The 19,442-nt window shown below is 41.7% G+C and overlaps 1 protein-coding gene and 3 long non-coding RNA genes across 5 annotated transcripts; 2 read left to right on the top strand and 2 right to left on the bottom strand.

Moving 5' to 3' along the window:
* The first annotated feature begins 1,522 nt into the window (after positions 1 to 1,522).
* septin2 (septin 2) lies at positions 1,523 to 10,502 on the top strand. 2 transcript variants are annotated; one of them, XM_084912801.1, is made up of 13 exons: positions 1,523 to 1,654; positions 2,453 to 2,495; positions 3,169 to 3,283; positions 5,380 to 5,466; positions 5,562 to 5,685; positions 5,918 to 6,052; positions 6,173 to 6,290; positions 6,551 to 6,652; positions 7,213 to 7,358; positions 7,521 to 7,604; positions 8,664 to 8,724; positions 9,124 to 9,218; positions 9,367 to 10,502. In XM_084912801.1, the coding sequence occupies exons 2-12, from the start codon at positions 2,472 to 2,474 to the stop codon at positions 9,208 to 9,210; spliced, it is 1,083 nt and encodes a 360-aa protein (XP_084768927.1). In that variant the 5' UTR covers positions 1,523 to 1,654; positions 2,453 to 2,471; the 3' UTR covers positions 9,211 to 9,218; positions 9,367 to 10,502. The 2 variants fall into 2 exon arrangements, with proteins under 2 accessions (XP_084768927.1, XP_084768926.1); XM_084912800.1 differs by having other exon boundaries at positions 7,521 to 7,643.
* Positions 10,503 to 13,453: 2,951 nt separating this feature from the next.
* On the bottom strand, positions 13,454 to 15,264 carry LOC146367362 (uncharacterized). The gene is made up of 2 exons (XR_014797645.1): positions 14,920 to 15,264; positions 13,454 to 14,027 (listed from the first exon to the last, which is right to left on the bottom strand). It is a non-coding gene; the product is annotated as an uncharacterized LOC146367362 (long non-coding RNA).
* A 493-nt stretch (positions 15,265 to 15,757) lies between these two features.
* On the top strand, positions 15,758 to 16,409 carry LOC146367361 (uncharacterized). Its single transcript, XR_014797646.1, has 2 exons — positions 15,758 to 16,203; positions 16,303 to 16,409. It is a non-coding gene; the product is annotated as an uncharacterized LOC146367361 (long non-coding RNA).
* Positions 16,410 to 17,814: 1,405 nt separating this feature from the next.
* On the bottom strand, positions 17,815 to 18,869 carry LOC146367360 (uncharacterized). Its single transcript, XR_014797488.1, has 2 exons — positions 18,021 to 18,869; positions 17,815 to 17,921 (listed from the first exon to the last, which is right to left on the bottom strand). It is a non-coding gene; the product is annotated as an uncharacterized LOC146367360 (long non-coding RNA).
* Between the last annotated feature and the right edge of the window lie 573 nt (positions 18,870 to 19,442).

Genomic DNA, 19,442 nt, shown 5'->3' with positions numbered 1-19,442 from the left:
AATCAGGATTGCCCCAGCCTGACTGTGATTGTTTACATTTTTAAGCTACATTCCAGTGTTATTCAGACAGCTCTGCAAGCAGGGACTGGTATTAATGAGTAATAGATTCTAGTGCCATATCAAGTCTGCTTATAACTTACATTATTTACTGATTCCCTTACAAGGACAATCAGCATTGTTTAACATGATCTCCCTCAACACTATCTAATAACAGGAGTTTCTGACTCAGTTGTGCAACAGCTGCATTGCATTAGTTTGGCATCATTGAGGAAAACATACCAGCAATGACAAGTATCTGAAACAGGCTGACACATGGAAATGTTTCTCAGTTTACACCCCTATCTTCAATATAACCTACATTACCCAGTCTCCTCAGTCTAGAGGGTCTGCTGTTAGGTAACATAACTGAGATAAGGAGATGGGCAGACAATAGCGGCATATTAATTCCATTATTAACATCGGTGGGAATAACTAGAAGTTATGCTAATTCCTTGAAGCTGCTCCCCATTAAGGGAGAACTAGAGTGTGAAAGAATAAATATCTGAAAACATCACAAAAATATATCTTGCTACAAAGCCTGTCTCTCACAAGATCTTCCACCTTCATGAAACCTCAGCTAATGAAATTGTAGATGTTTCACAAAATGTAAAATATTTTATAATTTATTTATGTTGGCTTTGTTAACTTTGGATGGTTTGGACAAGTGGAGAGGAGGAATAGTAGGTATAGCGGACAAAAGGCCTCAGTTCATGAGTGTAGTGAAGGAGGACCTGCAGACATTGGTGTGACATAAGTGAAGTCTAGAGATAGGGTGAGCTGGAGGCAGATGATCAGCTGTGGTGACACCCAATATGTGCAGGTGGAAGAAGAAAAAGACTTCCCTATGTTGAACTTCCCATAAAGGCTCAATCTGAGCTGCATCACAGACTGGACTATATTAATAATTCAGGGTAGCTCCTACTTATTATATCCCCTTTGGGAGTCTAGCCTGTTAATAACCCCCATGCTCTGTCTGATGGGCTTTTATCTTTTATAATGCACTTCTAATGGCCGATCTTGTACATGACACAGGCTCCTGCTGACTCACAGGGGCAAAGTCTTTTTTTTCTTTTTTTGTCAGTTTCAGGCTTCAGTGTTTTCGGTTCAATTAAGTTTTCGTTAGAATCTGTTTGTTTTTTCCAGTTTAGTTTCTATAAGTCTGAACATGTTAAACATTCACCTTACTTTTCATTGATACGAATGTTAGTTTAATCCTGTTATTATATCATAGAGGACATTTTTCAAGGGCAAAATTAAAATTTTTTAGATCAGGTATTACAGCTAAGTCTTTTATTAACCTATTCTTACTGAACATCTGCAGCAATGACTTAACTATATTGACAAACACAAAATAATCTTCCTCTCTGTTTTTATTATTTTTATTTATCTATATTTTCTAAAGTCTAGTTTTTATTTGATTTACCTTTTTGGCACCCAGTTTTAGTTAGTTAGCAGTTTCAGTGGCTCGGCTGAGGGCTGAGCCTGCTGCGCTCCTCTCGCCCAGTGCATTGTGGTCTGTGTGCTAAAGGAAGCTGCTGCAGCGGAATCTGAAGAATTTGAGGTGTCCGCCAAGTCTGCTGCTCATCGCTCCCTGTACTTCCATCTATTCTGCAAGGTAACCGTGTACTTTTCAGCATTTAACCAGTTATTTATCACCGAGTGTGTCGGCGCCGTCGCTGTTAAAACGACGATGCTAACATTAGCTTGTTTGATTTCCTGCCCGGCTAGTTAATAGTAATTAAAGCTTAGCTTAACAGTGTACTGAGCTGCTAGCTCGGGCTGCTAGCTTGTTAAACAGCGTTCAATTGACCGTTGATAACCCGGAGGTTTGTTACCGCTATAGCAAAATTTTAAAATACCCGAAGCTGGTTTATTAAGTAATATCAGTCACATTTAGAAAATCTGAAAATCAGCTGACTTGTAATGCTAACTCAACTAAACTACCTCGGAAACATATTTAGTTAATTAACCGGAAAAGAAATGCTCGGTTATATGCAGAGAAAACGTCTTCTCCCTCGTACTGTGGGTGTGTTTCTCACAGTTTCAGTTCATTCAGGGGGTTTCGAATAAGATACAACAGCCTACAACACAACTAGCAAAAGAGACCGATATGATGGTAATTACAGAAAGGTTGGGTTTGAAGGCTTAAGCTTCATCTCTTCCCTCAGATCATAGAGCTGTAGTGGGATGCAGCTGTAATGCAGACACCTAGAGCAGGAAAGCAGTTTTTTCTGTGGTGAGACACATCACTCTCACAAGCCACTCCGAGCAAAAAACAGACTTCCTGTCTCTCATACTCTGATGCCTCTGAGTATGTGACTGCATGAGTCCAACCCCCATTTTAGAAGAAGGGTGAGAAAAGATTTTTTGTGTTGGTTGGTTTATATCTCTCTGTTTTTGTCTTCTCTTTCAGCCTAAACAAGGAGGAAAACATGTCTCAAGCTGACAAAATGAAGGTAAATCATATCAAACAAACAAACCAACCAGTTTTTCTATCTGAACCAATAGGCATGCTGTAATACTAGATTCCTGCCTGTACTTCAGTGACTGCCTACTCCATTGCAGTAGCTTTAATGGTAGTGAAAAGGAAACACAATATGCCCACTGAGTTGAAACTTCTTGTGTTTAGGCATTGATATTACCGTCTTGTTAATGGGTACATTGTCTGCGTGCTGCTCATTATCCTCATGACTCACTCATGCAGTTTTCTTTGTACTGAAAGGGCTAAGGGCAGTGTAAAAACACACTGCTTATCAAGCTCAATCATCTTGACCTTCTTCCTGAAAGGACAAGGAATGGAGGCTTTGTCCACCTTATAAACTGAATAAAGAAGGTGCTGCTTTGTATTACATTTGAATTTTATGGTATACAGCCTGGCTAGCTGCAGGGATTGGTAAATGGCTTCCTTTTAATGAGCTGCGTGTAGAAAATGCTGGATGAATGGGGTGGTGCGAGGTCTTTTGGAAATAGCCTCTTAAATAACCCTGTCACACTCAAGCCTGCTCAGTGATTTAAGCTCGCTGCATATAATTAGCTGTCGCCTCACATTTATCCTGCTCAGTTTAATCGGAAGTAATAATCATTTTACACTCCTTCCTTTTTATTTTTCCTCCCTTTTCTCCTCTACAGCAGGGGCAGTTCTCAAACCCCGAGACCCCGGGGTATGTTGGATTCGCCAACCTGCCTAATCAGGTTCATCGGAAATCTGTAAAAAAGGGGTTTGAGTTCACCCTTATGGTTGTAGGTGAGTGCGCTAATGCTTTTCCCACCACATTTTTCTTCTTGCTGTGACGTGACGCTGTTTTTTATTTAGTCTGGAAAATGATAATGTATCTCAGTGATAAGAATGTTAAAGCTAGAGTAAACACGGCCACTTTGAGGAATGTATTTTGTCTTTTTTCGCTCATGTTATTGGGTTAAATTCATGTTGGGATCTTGGATGCTCGCTTGAACAATATGCAGTTTTTGCAGTCTGAGCTCTTTTTGACTTCCGTAGATTTTTTTCGTTTGTGTGTCGCGAGCACACCGGTTGTTTTGTGTTCTATAATTCGTAGGCGTGCACTTGACTGTCTTACTGTGCATGAAGTTTTTTTTTATGCGCAGACATAGTCATCAGTAAAGCTGCTCAGCTGATGTTGGCAGCAGTGTAAACTCTTGCTCTGGTTCCTGTGACTGGGTGAACCCCTGTGCTTGCTGGGAATGGGGGAGGGTCGAAGCTCCCCTCAACACTGCTCATCCTTCTTCTTTAAAATAAACCAGAGAGGAATGTAGCCTGTGTGCCTCCAGGGACCCATTCAAACAGTGGACAGCGAGGCCTGCTGGTTCTTGTAATGCAATAATATACCCTCTGTTTAACCCCTCCGTTATTAAATTAAATCAGTGTTTACCTGGGTGAGCGGCTAGATGCTGCTCTTCTCCACGTATAGAAATAATAATGTTGCAATGAAAATTAAAAGCATTGATCTCTGTAGTCTCTTCCTTTCCCACATGCACTTGAACTTGCAGTGTGCATAATAAATATGTCAGTTTGCTCCCTTACAAGACCTCCTGGCAAATTGCCACTAAAGAAGACCTCAGTAAATCTTTTGTCACAGCCTGGCGGGAGCAGCAGTAGCAGCTGTTTAAGACTCTGTGTCTGTGCTCGACTTCTGCTTTTAGCTGGATGTAACCAAGAAACTAAACAGTAGTTTCTTGTCTTTACGGTTGCTTTGAATCTTTTTTCCAGACAGCAGGCAGAGTGTTAGACTGAAGCGATGCGGCAGATCAGATCAGATGTTTGTGTGGTGTGCAGGAGTTTTTCTTGGCCTGATTATCAGACTGAGTTACTATTGTCTTTCACTTGAGGAACACCTACTATTGGTATTTGGATGCATGGTTAAAATTTTGTCCTGTAAAGACATTGATACTGATGTGTAGTTCATTCATAAATTATATCGACTGAAGCATTCAAATAACGTCATTCTCATTAAATACAGTTTGTTTACCCTTTGTTTATTTTATTAAAGAGCTGGAGTAATATAGTTTTAGAATCACATCAGTCCTTTCCCCTGTGATAGACTGGATACCTGTCCAGGGTATACCTTGCCTGTTCCCCATAACAGCTGGGATAGGCTCCAGCTTCCACCTGACCCTGAATTTGAAAAGTCATAAAGAAAATGGAAAAAAGGAAATTTCACCACACAATTGGTGTTATGTTTCCTGTTTAACCTGCTAAATTTGGAATTCTGTAGATTTCTATTTGGCTTTTGAATGTCAGGTCTCTTTTGTGTAACCTCTCTGGTCAAATTAAGGTTCTTACCCTTAACTCATGAACAAACTCGTATCCTTCCCAGCTTCTGACAAGGTTTCAGCCACCTGACGGCTGGGGAAAGATTAATGCTGAAGTCAGATTTAGAGTTTGGTTGATGTGTATTTTCTTGTGTGAGATGCAGTGTGTGTTACACACTGCGTTTCCTGCGGTGCACTGAGGACGTCTTCGTTCTTTTGGTTGAAACTGAGCTCTGCAGTAGAAGAGCCCTTGCACTAACCAGAGCCTGACTGTGCATTTGTAATTATTAGCATTGTGTTAATGCTAATAATTACGGGTGGTCAGAGGGCCGGTGGCGCCAGTGTCCGGCAGCCTCGCCTCTGTCAGTGCGTCCCAGGGTGGCTGTGGCTACAATGTAGCTTGCCATCACCAGTGTGTGAATGTGTGTGTGAATGGGTGGATGACTGGTTGTGTAAAGCGCTTTGGGGTCCTTAGGGACTAGTAAAGCGCTATACAAATACAGGCCATTAACCATTTAACCATTATGCAGCCCTCATTTACTTGTGACAACTTTACCTTTCTGTTATCTAAAGGTGAATCTGGACTTGGAAAATCCACCTTGATCAACAGCCTCTTCCTCACTGACCTGTACCCTGAGAGAGTCATTCCTGGAGCAGCAGGTAAAACACACACACATTTACACGCTGAAAACACAGATGATTCATTTTTTGTGAAGCAGTTTGAGAAACCTGCATTTGATCTTTCCTCCTTATAGAAAAAATAGAAAGGACAGTTCAGATTGAGGCATCCACTGTAGAAATCGAGGAGCGAGGAGTGAAGCTCCGCCTCACTGTGGTTGATACACCAGGATACGGAGACGCCATCAACAGCCAAGACTGGTGAGAAATCATTGTAGGGTGGAGGCTGATGACTAGATGAGGTATTTTTGGATTTGAATTGCTATCTTATTCTTGTGATCTGTGAGTGGTGATGACCCACTAACGTTGGATGGCTCAAAATAACACTTAAGGATAGGGGAGAAGGGGGAGGGGGAGAATCTATTATTAGCCAGGCTTTGTGGTTGCTTTTGTTCAGTATAATTTCTAACTTTTTCTTTTTTTGTCCATCCAGTTTCAGCACCATTATCAGCTACATTGATGACCAGTTTGAGCGCTACCTCCACGACGAGAGCGGCCTAAATCGTAGACACATTGTTGACAATAGAGTTCACTGCTGCTTCTATTTCATCTCCCCACTTGGCCACGGGTGCGTCCTGCTATGCCCACTTGCACAAATACTGTATAGGCCTAAGTCATTACAGTGAAGGTCCTCTGTTCACGCAGATTCTTTGTCTCTCGTTGACCCTCTGTTTCCTTTCCCTCCCAGCCTGAAACCACTTGACGTCCAGTTCATGAAGGCCATTCACAACAAGGTCAATGTGGTTCCTGTCATCGCTAAGGCCGACACACTCACCCTCAGAGAGAGGGAGAGGCTCAAGCGCAGGGTGAGGACACCAGAGTTACCCATTGTTCGGGGACTTTTTCCATTTCCTGACTTGAAGAGTAGTTACAGTATCATGTTATCATACTCACTGCTTTATCCATCGGGTGCATCAGAATATTGCAGGTACTACTGTATCAGCAGATCCTGAGAAATGATTCTGAGGATTGTTATCTCGTGTCTGGAATCAAAAGAAAGCAGAAGATCATCATCAGTTTAACATAACTGCCAATAACTGTTGTTTTACACTCTCGTGTTATCAAGATTCTCGACGAGATCGACGAGCATGGCATCAAGATCTACCATCTTCCCGATGCTGAGTCAGATGAAGATGAAGATTTCAAAGAGCAGACGAGGATCCTCAAGGTACTGACTTCATTATCTGTGCACAATTTCAACCTTGAAAAAAGGTTTCTTTCTGTCTTCTTCCTACACAAATAGCGATGGGAGATTTGAACAAAACACATAGCAAAACACGGTTTCTATCTCAGTGTTTTCTGTGAATCAACTTGTGAGATGGCACGTGTGCTTACAAACAAATGCATCAAAATAAACACTGGGTCAAGGTTCAGTGTGTTACCCGGTGCAGACCACAAAAGCAAAGAGGAAAGCCATCAGGCAGCCCTTTCCAACAAATATAAATTTTTTGTAAAAACAGTAAGTTTATATGTCATAAATGCAGGATTTGCTGGTTTAGTTGGTTGGTTAGTTAGGGTGAGGTGGTAGACAACCCAATCCTACTCTCCTGGTCATCTTGTGAAGCTTTGATTATTCACTTTAGAAGCTTTGGTACTCGTTTGGGACAGCTCTGCTTTTGTTAAACTTCCAACTATCAATTTAGGGATTGGTTTTAAGTATCATAATTATGCATGGTGTGTGGTTGAAACATGACAGCACAAATATGAGCTACTGCTCCTCTTCTCCAGGCTAGCATCCCATTTGCAGTGGTAGGTTCCAACCAGCAGATTGAGGCCAAAGGGAAAAAGGTCAGAGGTCGTCTGTACCCTTGGGGAGTGGTGGAGGTGGAGAACCCGGAGCACAATGATTTCCTCAAACTGCGGATCATGCTGATGTGAGTGTTGAAGTTTGTGAGTTGACAAAACTGTGTACATAAAGTAGTCTCATTTTGAAACTGCTGTAACCAGACGGCCTCCGCCTGCCTGTGGAGGGAGTATGGCGGTGCCTGAGCTCTCTGCAAATCTGTTTATTGTTTGACTTTTCCTCAATCCCACAGAACCCACATGCAGGATCTCCAGGAAGTAACCCAGGACCTGCACTATGAGAACTTCCGTTCGGAGCGCCTCAAACGGGGTGGCAGGTTGTCCTCCCATGGTTACATTCTGCCTATGTCTCCTGCGTACGTACTTCCCTGTCTGCTTGCTTTTCTGCACCTCCCCCTCCTCAAACAGCAAATCTCTGAGCTGTGTGTACATTTACATCCAGTAAAGTATTGTGGAAAAAACACACACACACGAGGTGAAACTTAACAAAACCCAGCTAAACCAACCAGAAAAGGAAAAATAAAGAGTTATTCCTGTTCATTGGGTAGTCCGGTCATTCATTTCCTTTTTTCCAGTATCAGTTCTGTAGTACAGTAGCTCTAACCCGTGATTTTTGCATGTGAACTGTAATAGACTGTAGCAGAGGTAGTTGGAGGTGAATTTAGTGCTGTTTGCTTTAGTGGGTTGTTTTATCTTGTGTGTAGCAAATCTATGCAGGTTAGAAACAAGATTACTGTGTGTGTATAGCATTTAACATAGTGTTGGTAGCTCATTATTTAACCCCTAATGTAGACCCAAAGGACTGCTTTTAGACTTTCTTCTAAAGGCAACACAGAATAAGGGAGTGGTTTTACTGTCTTCATATTTGCCGTGCCATCTGTCCAAAGATGGTGTTTGGTGTTGAATTGCCTTATTCCCAGTGAGTGGACTGATGGAGGTACTGTTTTATTTTTGGATTTTCTTAGTTTGGGGGAGGTCCTGCTCTTCCCCTGACCTTTGCACCCACTGCTTCTCTCTTGAATCTTCATGCTTTCACCTCTGTGTAGTTATTTGTTGTAGCTGTCAACTCTTCTCTGAGAAACCTTGTCCCTGCAAACAAAACTAACCCACTGACCCGCTTTTCTACTTCCTCAGTGTGGCTTTTGTCGTGTTTGCTTAACGCTGCTTAAAATGGCAACATTCTCTCATGCAGAGAAAACACAATTTCTCTGCTGACTAAATAATCATGCTTCAAAAATCACTACAAGAGCATTTATAACCTCTCCAGTTGTGTATTTGCTTTAATGATTATCTTTTTAATTGTGTCCTGCATAATTAAGTCATTGATCTTTGCAGCGCACAGCATTGCAGTAACTATAGTTGTGTCTGTAAAGCAGAAAGGGACCCGAGCCGGAGGAAATGGACAAGGATATGATCCTGCAGGAGAAGGAGGCTGAGGTGAGATATTTTAGACACTAGACTACAAGCGTTGTTTTCAAAGAAATGTGTTGTTTAGGTTTCCTAAAGAAAGTTTTTGGGCCAAGATAAAGATAAGGCACATTTATTGCTTGTGTTTGCGACGGGCAGCCAGTCAGAAGATTTGTTGACTGTTGCAAACAAGGAGGCAGGTTTTAAAGGGAGAGGAGATGAAACGGCATATTTCAGACAGGGGATGGAGTGAGGGTGTGCACCAAGGTCCAGTTTAAAACAAATAAGTAGACAACCTTGCAGAAACAACAAACAATATTATATGATAGACTCTATAGAAAACCCCCCCAAAATGCCTTATGTCACTTCAAAGTCGCAGCCATGAGAGTGTCCTGATTCTCACACCTTTTGATGTTCTGTGTCATTCAGCTGAGGCGAATGCAGGAGATGATTGCCAAGATGCAGGCCCAGATGCAGAAACAAGGAGACGGAGAGGGAGAAGGCCAACATGTGTGAAACTGATGGTAAGAGGCAGACCTGTGGGGAGACCCAAGGCCGATTCTGCTGCAAACGCATCATCAGTTATTTTACAGCGTGCTAGATTTCTGAACTTGGTTATCTTCAGATGTCCAAATATTAATATTCTTACTTTTCTTTTTTTTTCTGGATTAGGTATTTGAGCCACTGCTCGAGTTTGACCAGAGAGATGGAAACGGTGTAAAGCTGCCTGGTCATGACACCTCTTGCTTGCCACTATTTTATTATTATTATTTTTGTAATTTCAGCTCCACATGGGATCTGGAGTCTTTTTTTTTAAATGCATACAGTAAAGTATATTCAACAGTGTTACATTTATATATTCACACACGGTTCCATTTTTTCTTTTTTTAAAAATTGTACCACTTTAGAAGAAATCGTTTACTGAAATGAAGTCATATGACCAATATTTTAAAATGCTTGCATATTTTATATTGGGAGATAGTTAATTTTTTTTCCTTTTGTTTGCTGTTCAGAAAACCAAAGTATTGCTGCTTCTATGCGAAGACTTTAGTGCTGAAGCGTCTGTCGGAGCACATGCTAACACATGCTCTGTGAAGGAGTGTCATTGAGAGAGAGAACTGTAGTAGCAGACGTAGCTGAAAAACCTCTTTTATTCCATTGTTACATGACTGTGTCAATGTTATTCCTGTCAGGAGAAAACATTATTTAACAATTTATGAGTTCACCATACATGCTTGCCATTAAATGGGGCCTGTCCTGCTCAGTATTGATGTTAACCCGCTCATGTGCATGCGATTCTCAACCCATAAAGAAATTACGATAAATTTTAGGGCAGTGTTTCATCCATTTGTGCTTTTCTCAGATCGGTGTCAGTATGTTCAACTGCCTTCGAGTGTGGTTAAGCTCCTTTTGATATGAATTAAACTGTGATCCATAACCTTTTATAGTCTTCCCCATACGCCAGACAAATGAGGCGCGAGGCCTCTTTGGTGCTTTCACTTAACTAAATGCATTTAGTCCTTCACGTGTGTCGTCCTCGGTGTAAAGTGAAGTCACGTGACAGGAGCAGTGAGCGAGTTTATTGGTACAGTGAGATTTAAGAAGTTGAAACTTCTACCTGTCCCTACTGCTGAACGCTTTGTGGTTTTAGCGACCGCAGAGTTTAAAGGCGACCTGATGAGGTCAGTGTAGCCAACGATCCCCTCACCAGCCGAGATGTGAGTTCTGACATTCCTTTGTGCTGTTTGTACCTGACAGATTTTGTTCTTGATACATATATTGTAATAAAAGTTTTATTAAGTATCAAACATTTTTTTTCAGTCTTTTTTTTTTTTTTTTTTTTACATTTCCCCCCTACTTTTTTTTTTGTTTTTTTGTTTTATTTCTAAGGGAGAACTGTTCAAATAATAAGATTTAAATAACAGAAAGAAATGTAGGTGTTTGTATTCACTACGTTTGTGTCTATACGGAAAGACAATGGACACAGTTTCAATCATTTTTGTGCAAGATTTAACGATTTTGCAGTGTCAAAATATGATATTTTGACGCGCTATGGATTTTTCTTGGACACGCGTTGAGGCGCGTATGTGCACGCGTCAAATTAGGGGTGTTTGGGGCGTTTTGTTCGCGTCCATCGCGTTCGGTGTGAACACACCGTTATATATCAATAATTTATCTCAATTACATCGCTGGAAGCCAAACTTGTTGTTTCAATTAAAATTGAAACGCACTAGACTGACGCACGTTTCAGGCGTTTTGGCGTTTTAGCGACGCAAATCTGCTTCTGAATTTTCGCGGGAGCCGCAATCGCGGGTCATCGCGCTTTTCCATTGACTTTACATGTAAACCTGACGCTCTATTCGCGTCCATCGCGTTCGGTGTGAACACACCGTTATTGTCATATTCTCTGTTCAGCACTTCTCTGTCCTGTGGCAGCTCTCGTTCGGTTCACATTGATTCATTTCTTTTAGTTTTGTCGGCTGAATTATGAGTAAAGTTCATAAATACACCATTTTTCCAGATTCTTTGATAAACATGAGCTAAATGTAGCTAAATGTAGCTGAATGTAGTTACATTGTAGCCACATTTAGCTACAATGTAGCCACATTTAGCTACATTTAGCTACAATGTAGCTACAATGTAGCTACACAATGTAGCTACAATGTAGCCACATTTAGCTACATTTAGCTACAATGTAGCTACAATGTAGCTACACAATGTAGCTACAATGTAGCTACACAATGTAGCTACATTTAGCTACACAATGTAGCTACATTTAGCTACACAATGTAGCTACATTTAGCTACACAATGTAGCTATATTGTAGCTAAATGTGGCTACAATGTAACTACATTCAGCTACATTTAGCTACATTTAGCTCATGTTTATCAAAGAATCTGGAAAAATGGTGTATTTATGAACTTTACTCATAATTCAGCCGACAAAACTAAAAGAAATGAATCAATGTGAACCGAACGAGAGCTGCCACAGGACAGAGAAGTGCTGAACAGAGAATATGACAATAACGGTGTGTTCACACCAAACGCGATGGACGCGAATAGAGCGTCAGGTTTACATGTAAAGTCAATGGAAAAGCGCGATGACCCGCGATTGCGGCTCCCGCGAAAATTCGGAAGCAGATTTGCGTCGCCAAAACGCCTGAAACGTGCGTCAGTCTAGTGCGTTTGGAGCGTTTGACTCGCGAAAAAACCACGCGCGTGAGTTTTTGTGTTGCATTTTGTGCATACGCGTGTTACGCGTCTACCGCTCGAGTTGGAAAAATCTGAACTCCAGCGTCAAATCGCGCCGCGACAACCAATCAGGAGCCTGGTGACGTGGCTCTGACCTAGGTCAAAGGGGCAGATCCAGCCAAAGCCCTTCATACTTCAATGGAGGGAAGGCTAATCAACGCCGTAGCAAACAACCCGGAGCTGTACAACACCAGCTGCTTTCTGTACCGAGACAGGAATATAAAGGACGAGCTTGGAGGAAGATATGTAAAAAGATCGGGCAACCTGGTAAGTTCATTCATTTCTCTTTTGAAAGTTTTCGCTGACCCGGGGAAGCCGCACAAAAGCTAGCAAGCCACCGCTATTTTCCCACTGACGTACAAATACCGTTCTGCTTTTATGCATGTTGTCATATAGGAATATATTTTGTTTATTAATAAACAGCACACAGTGGTCCCGCTGTTCATCCGTCACTGCTTCGCTTTTTCGCTGATTTTCTTTTTCTTTTCTTTTTTTTTGCACAGTACAGCATTGCATTCTGCAGCCTGATTGACAAATCTCCTCCGTGTGGTGTCTCCTGCGCTTGCCAAATTTATCATGTTTGGTTTTGATAACCATCACGTCCAATAGAAAAAACAGCACAAAAATAGCCATAACTACGAGCCTCATTCGGAAATAAACACCTGCACCGCGAGGGAAAAAGGCGCACGAAAGTGGCAGGCAGATGAAGACAAACCGCGGCATAATAATACTTTTACGTTTTGCAATCTACAAAGGTTTGCACTTTGAGAATCAATTGTGAGAACTGTGACCAATGTTCATGTGTGTGGGGGAAAACAGTGTATAAAGTGCGTGACCAGGGGCTAGTTATTCTGAGAACCCCTGCTGCAATAAATGAGGGACCACTGTATATACTTTCTCTGATTATATTCAACATGTTAACATTTAATACTGTATTGATAGAGCCAACTGATTCTGCAGCAGAGCATCCCCTGTTGCTTCTCCTGGCTCCCCAGTCCCTGAGCTCCTGCTGCTGCACCCACAGGTATGTACAGCAAGCACTGATACCTTTTTAGTCGGTGGGATTGCCTTGTGATCACCTTTACTAAATATCTACAACCAATCTGATTATATCCTGTTTTTGTTTTGTTTTTTTCAATGTTGAAATTAAAATCTAGCAGCAGCCTTCTCATTTCTTTGTGTTTTGTGCTGTTTTACAGGCCCACAGAGGAGGACGGCTCCGAGGCAGATGAGGGACGGGTCCCAGGACGGTCCATCGGTGGTGGAGCTGGCCATCCTGGTGTCCCTGAAGAGGACACACCAGTCTCCAATGGAGCATTTCCTCCTCAGCCTTGTTCCTGCTCTGGAGAGCAGCTGGGTCATTTTTATTCCTGTCTCTCTGTAAATACTTATATTTTATAGATTTATGTTTAATGTTTTTCTGTTTGAGAATTTTAATATTATTTCAAATAAATTTTTATAATGACTAATGTCTCAGCTCTACTACACAGCAAATGTTGGCACACGACTTGACACATGTAGAATTTATTTCATATTATACTAATGACAAAATATACTAATACAGTGGGATGCAAAAGTTTGGGAAACCTTGTTAATAGACATTATTTTCCTGTATAAATCGTTGGTTGTTACAATAAAAAATGTCAGTTAAATATATCATACAGGAGACACACACTGTGATATTTGAGAAGTGAAAAGAAGTTTACTGGATTTAAAAAAAAAAAAGTGTGCAATAATTGTTTAAACAAAATCAAGCAGGTGCATAAATTTGGGAACCACAAAAAAAAAAATGAAATAAATATGTAGTGTATATCAATGTGTGTGTCTCCTATATGATATATGGGGTGCCTTTGTCTGGACGTGCTTCCCATCCAGAGCTCCACAGCAGAGTGGGAAGTTCCAGCGCTCCTGGAATCCCTCTGTGATGGACCGCCAGTCTCCAGGTGAAGGCACAGCCATGGAGTCGTCCACTACACAGTCCCAGATGGCCGTCGCTACCTGGCGGGTGATCTGGCTCACCGTGGACACACCGACTCTGTAACTGAACGCTTGGTCGTGAAGGAGTCCCCGGTGACAAGGAACCTGGACAAAATTGTTCAAAATTAGTATTATGTGTACTGCAGTTACAAAATACATGATTCAAATTCCAAAATACTTTTGTGATGTCAGATTTAAATCACAAAACATTAATCTTACATAAAAAATTTTGTAATTATAAGGATAATTACAAAATGTATATTAGATAATATCTAAAACAGTTGTGTTTTGTTTTAACTTTAACATATCATAATTTGATTGGTAGCAACTTTTGCCACTACAGTGTGCCAATCACTCATAATTCCTAAACATGTCAATCAGGTAGGAATGAAGTAAGACATTAATAGAAATAAAGAGTTGTATGTTGACATGTAGCCCTTTCCTTGCTTAAATCATTAATATTTTTGAAAAATTAATCTGTGATAAGACATAGCTTATCAAGATAGAACCATGTAACTAAAGATGAACCAAACTGTTCAGTTTTATCTAACTCTGTTTTAATAAAGGCTGGTGACCCCTGTTATAGAGTCTGACAGCTGCAGGGATTATATACAAATATTCAACTATCCCAGAATTAAACCAGGTCTAAATAAAAAGGAGTGAGTATCACTACAAAGGTTAACTCAGTGGTCCTAATGCTACAGTTTGATATCAGCAAACACCGAGCGCATACATTGACGTGACACCACAGCCATGCTATCATTGCAAACACCGATAACAGCATAAATCGAATTAAATCGGGACTTGATGAGACCTTCTGAGTATCACTAGAAATATTATAAACAGTCGTCTCCGTACCACAGTTTGCTATCAGTAAACACCGAGAGCATTCACTGTTAGCATAGCACATCCATGTTAGCAGTGTATAAATGGATGGTTTAGCATATATTAGCACAGGTATCAATAAAGGACTACCGTATTAAATACTTTTACTAACCTCAGGCAGATGGACAGGTGGGATTGAGCGCCTGTAATTGGTGTCTAGGCAGGCGATGCTGGGACCGACGAGAGAAAGCAGGTCCTCAAACTGGCCGGTGATATCGCTGGAATCGGCCGTCATCCAGGCGAAGCTCCTGGAGCAAATGGTGAAACTCACCAAACTGCTCACGCCTCTGGAGGACCTGATGGACCCAGGTACGGCGAGGACGTCTTTTACGCCGCTGCTCTGCTCTCCTCAGTACATAGAGAAGGGAGACTCTCTCTTCAAGCCCTAGCTCGACAGCTGCCATCTTGCAAAGATACCGGTCTGGCACAACTTCCTCCCACATTCCTCCCACATTTCCGGTTCACGCGCGTCAAAATATGATATTTTGACGCACTATGGATTTTTCTTGGACACGCGTTGAGGCGCGAATGTGCACGTGTCAAATTAGGGGCGTTTGGGGCGTTTTGTTCGCGTCCATCGCGTTCGGTGTGAACACACCGTTATATATCAATAATTTATCTCAATTACATCGCTGGAAGCCAAACTTGTTGTTTCAATTAAAATTCTAAACTCAAAGTAACAAAACGTCCAATTTACAGTGAACACCTCATCTGTATCTGACACAGGGCTGAAGATATACCACGGGCCTTGAATGCAGCAGAGCTCTCATCAGGTAAGCACAGGAAGACACCTGGACTGTGTTTAATGTGGCGTCTGTATCGATGCTGCAGGAAGCAGAGAAGAATCTGAAAGGGTCACAACAAACTCAGAAAAGGTTTCAATTTTTTGTTCAACATCAGGAACCAGGAAGAGCAAGTTCTAGTTCTGGGAAGCTCTTCCTCTGAGCAGGAGGCGCTAGTATCAAACAGATGCTCCAAGTTTCTCAGCTCAGTGAACCGACACAGATCTGCTCACCTCACAGGTTAACATGACGTCGACAAACAGATGCTGCGTTTGATGTTATTGATGCTTTTGGACCAACAAAACAGCTTTTTACACCTGCACTCGGAGCGATCTGATTGGTCAGTAGGTGATTTTGTTGATGCCTGGTCTTGAACGCGACCGTCTTCAGCGCAGGTTAGGCCTCGACAGCGAGTCGGCACAACGGTCTCCTGATAGGCGGGACTTCAGGACTTCTCAGCCTCTGTACGCCGCGCTGATGAGCCCACGCTCTGACGGCGGTTTCAGCAGAAACACTGAAACCTTAATAAATAGACTGTACGATGTGATGGCCGACCTGGTGCAGACATGAACTCCACCTGGTTCCTGTGAGCTGCAGGTAAACACGGTGGACAGGTGAGTGTGCTGTGCAGGTGCTAGCACTGATCATTATTAGGGAGCTTCAGCATAATTCAGATAAAAATTCACTCGCTTGTATTTCCTGTTTTTCATCAGCCTTTCCGTTCGTCCTGTTGGGAATAACTGAGGAAACAAGGAGCATGCACACTTTCACTTTCACAGATTGTGGAATGAAATATTTGAATAAAGGCTTTAAAATCTGATCCTAAAGCAGAGCAGCTGTTTGTACTCGCTGACTTACATGGTATTTGTCATGAACTCAGTTACTTTCCTCTCAGAGTTAAAAGCTGCGTCCTGAAATCTGTCAGATCTGATAGTTTAACAGAGTCTCACAGGTGGAGGCAGTTTTTTATACTTTTACATACATTTGAAGAGCTCAGGTGGGTCTCAGGAGTTTTACCAGGATCGCTGATTTGAGAGACTTGACCTGAGAAAATGAGCTTAGCTGATCTGAGCTCAATGAACTATCTGAATAATAAACCAGGGGCGGAGACCTGTCAATCACAGACAGGCCCGCCTACTTCCAAAAGTGGGCGGGCCTGTAGCTAAATGTAGCTACATTGTAGCTACAACAATGTAGCTACATTGTAGCTACAATGTGGCTAAATGTAGTTACATTGTAGCTGAATGTAGTTACAGTGTAGCTGAATGTAGTTTCATTGTAGCTAAATGTAGCTACAATGTAGTTTCATTGTAGCTACATTTAGCTACATTGTTGTAGCTAAATGTAGTTACATTGTAGCTACATTTAGCTACATTGTTGTAGCTACATTCAGCTACATTGTTGTAGCTACATTCAGCTACATTGTTGTAGCTACATTCAGCTACATTGTTGTAGCTACATTTAGCTACATTGTTGTAGCTAAATGTAGCTACATTGTAGCTACAATGAAGCTAAATGTAGCTACAATGTAGCTGAATGTAGTTACATTGTAGCTGAATGTAGTTACATTGTAGCTATATGTAGCTTCATTGTAGCTAAAATGTAGCTAAATGTAGTTACATTGTAGCTAAATGTAGTTACGTTATAGCTAAATGTAGCTACAATGTAGCTAAATGTAGCTACAATGTAGCTAAATGTAGTTACATTGTAACTGAATGTAGTTACATTGTAGCTGAATGTAGTTACATTGTAGCCACAATGAAGCTAAATGTAGCTACATTGTAGCTACATTTTATAGCGCATGAATGTTGCTACATTGTAGCTACAATGTAGCTGAATGTAGCTACAATGTAGCTGAATGTAGCTACATTTAGCTACTTGGAGTAAATGTAGCTACATTTAGCTACAGGCCCGCCCACGTCTGTGATTGACAGGTCTCCGCCCCTGGTTTATTATTCAGACAGTTCACTGAGCTCAGATCAGCTAAGCTCATTTTCTCAGGTCAAGTCTCTCAAATCAGCGATCCTGGTAAAACTCCTGAGACCCACCTGAGCTCTTCAAATGTATGTAAAAGTATAAAAAACTGCCTCCACCTGTGAGACTCTGTTAAACTATCAGATCTGACAGATTTCAGGACGCAGCTTTTAACTCTGAGAGGAAAGTAACTGAGTTCATGACAAATACCATGTAAGTCAGCGAGTACAAACAGCTGCTCTGCTTTAGGATCAGATTTTAAAGCCTTTATTCAAATATTTCATTCCACAATCTGTGAAAGTGAAAGTGTGCATGCTCCTTGTTTCCTCAGTTATTCCCAACAGGACGAACGGAAAGGCTGATGAAAAACAGGAAATACAAGCGAGTGAATTTTTATCTGAATTATGCTGAAGCTCCCTAATAATGATCAGTGCTAGCACCTGCACAGCACACTCACCTGTCCACCGTGTTTACCTGCAGCTCACAGGAACCAGGTGGAGTTCATGTCTGCACCAGGTCGGCCATCACATCGTACAGTCTATTTATTAAGGTTTCAGTGTTTCTGCTGAAACCGCCGTCAGAGCGTGGGCTCATCAGCGCGGCGTACAGAGGCTGAGAAGTCCTGAAGTCCCGCCTATCAGGAGACCGTTGTGCCGACTCGCTGTCGAGGCCTAACCTGCGCTGAAGACGGTCGCGTTCAAGACCAGGCATCAACAAAATCACCTACTGACCAATCAGATCGCTCCGAGTGCAGGTGTAAAAAGCTGTTTTGTTGGTCCAAAAGCATCAATAACATCAAACGCAGCATCTGTTTGTCGACGTCATGTTAACCTGTGAGGTGAGCAGATCTGTGTCGGTTCACTGAGCTGAGAAACTTGGAGCATCTGTTTGATACTAGCTCCTCCTGCTCAGAGGAAGAGCTTCCCAGAACTAGAACTTGCTCTTCCTGGACTTCCTGGTTCCTGATGTTGAACAAAAAATTGAAACCTTTTCTGAGTTTGTTGTGACCCTTTCAGATTCTTCTCTGCTTCCTGCAGCATCGATACAGACGCCACATTAAACACAGTCCAGGTGTCTTCCTGTGCTTACCTGATGAGAGCTCTGCTGCATTCAAGGCCCGTGGTATATCTTCAGCCCTGTGTCAGATACAGATGAGGTGTTCACTGTAAATTGGACGTTTTGTTACTTTGAGTTTAGAATTTTAATTGAAACAACAAGTTTGGCTTCCAGCGATGTAATTGAGATAAATTATTGATATATTAGACGAAAGCAGCCATGAGCCACAGGGCGATTGGTCATGCAACACTTTGTAAAATTAATTTTTCTAAATCCATAAAGAGAGGTATGCCTCAGAAGCAACACAACTCTGCTGATTACTGATTCTGGGTGTATGATACACTGGATCTTAGACAGGCAACACTTCCCACTGTAACCTAATCAGTGCCTGCTGGTGTTCAGTTAGACCATAAACTTTATAAAATTAGAGGAGCCTGAAGCTGCTCGTCATACACATCAGGTGATGCTTTGCTACGTGTTTTATTTCAGTGAGATTAATTACCTCTGAAAGAACCACCATGATTCTGCCCTCGCATTAACAGGGTGTCACTAATTACTGAGATACTGTGAGATATAGAGGTTAATTACCAAACCTCCAAGCTTATATTCCCATGTGCAGCAAGAGGCCTGGAAACGGAATCAAATGATAGTGTAACAACATTTCTTTTTTTAAATAGAAGATTACCTTTTAAAACATTAATGAAGCATCTGCAGCACTGGACTAATGTGAACCTATAGGCTAGGTTAAAGCTGATACTGATACTTGGCAGAAGTCTTGAGCCACCCCTCATTTCTTCATGGTTTTCTAGGAAAACTAGAAAAA

This window comes from Perissodus microlepis, chromosome 18 (genome assembly GCF_051167445.1).
Source record: "Perissodus microlepis isolate ML-2025 ecotype Zambia chromosome 18, ASM5116744v1, whole genome shotgun sequence".
Taxonomy (NCBI): domain Eukaryota; kingdom Metazoa; phylum Chordata; class Actinopteri; order Cichliformes; family Cichlidae; genus Perissodus; species Perissodus microlepis.
The sequence above is the reverse complement of the archived record's forward strand: the minus strand, read 5'-3'. Positions and strand labels throughout refer to the sequence as shown.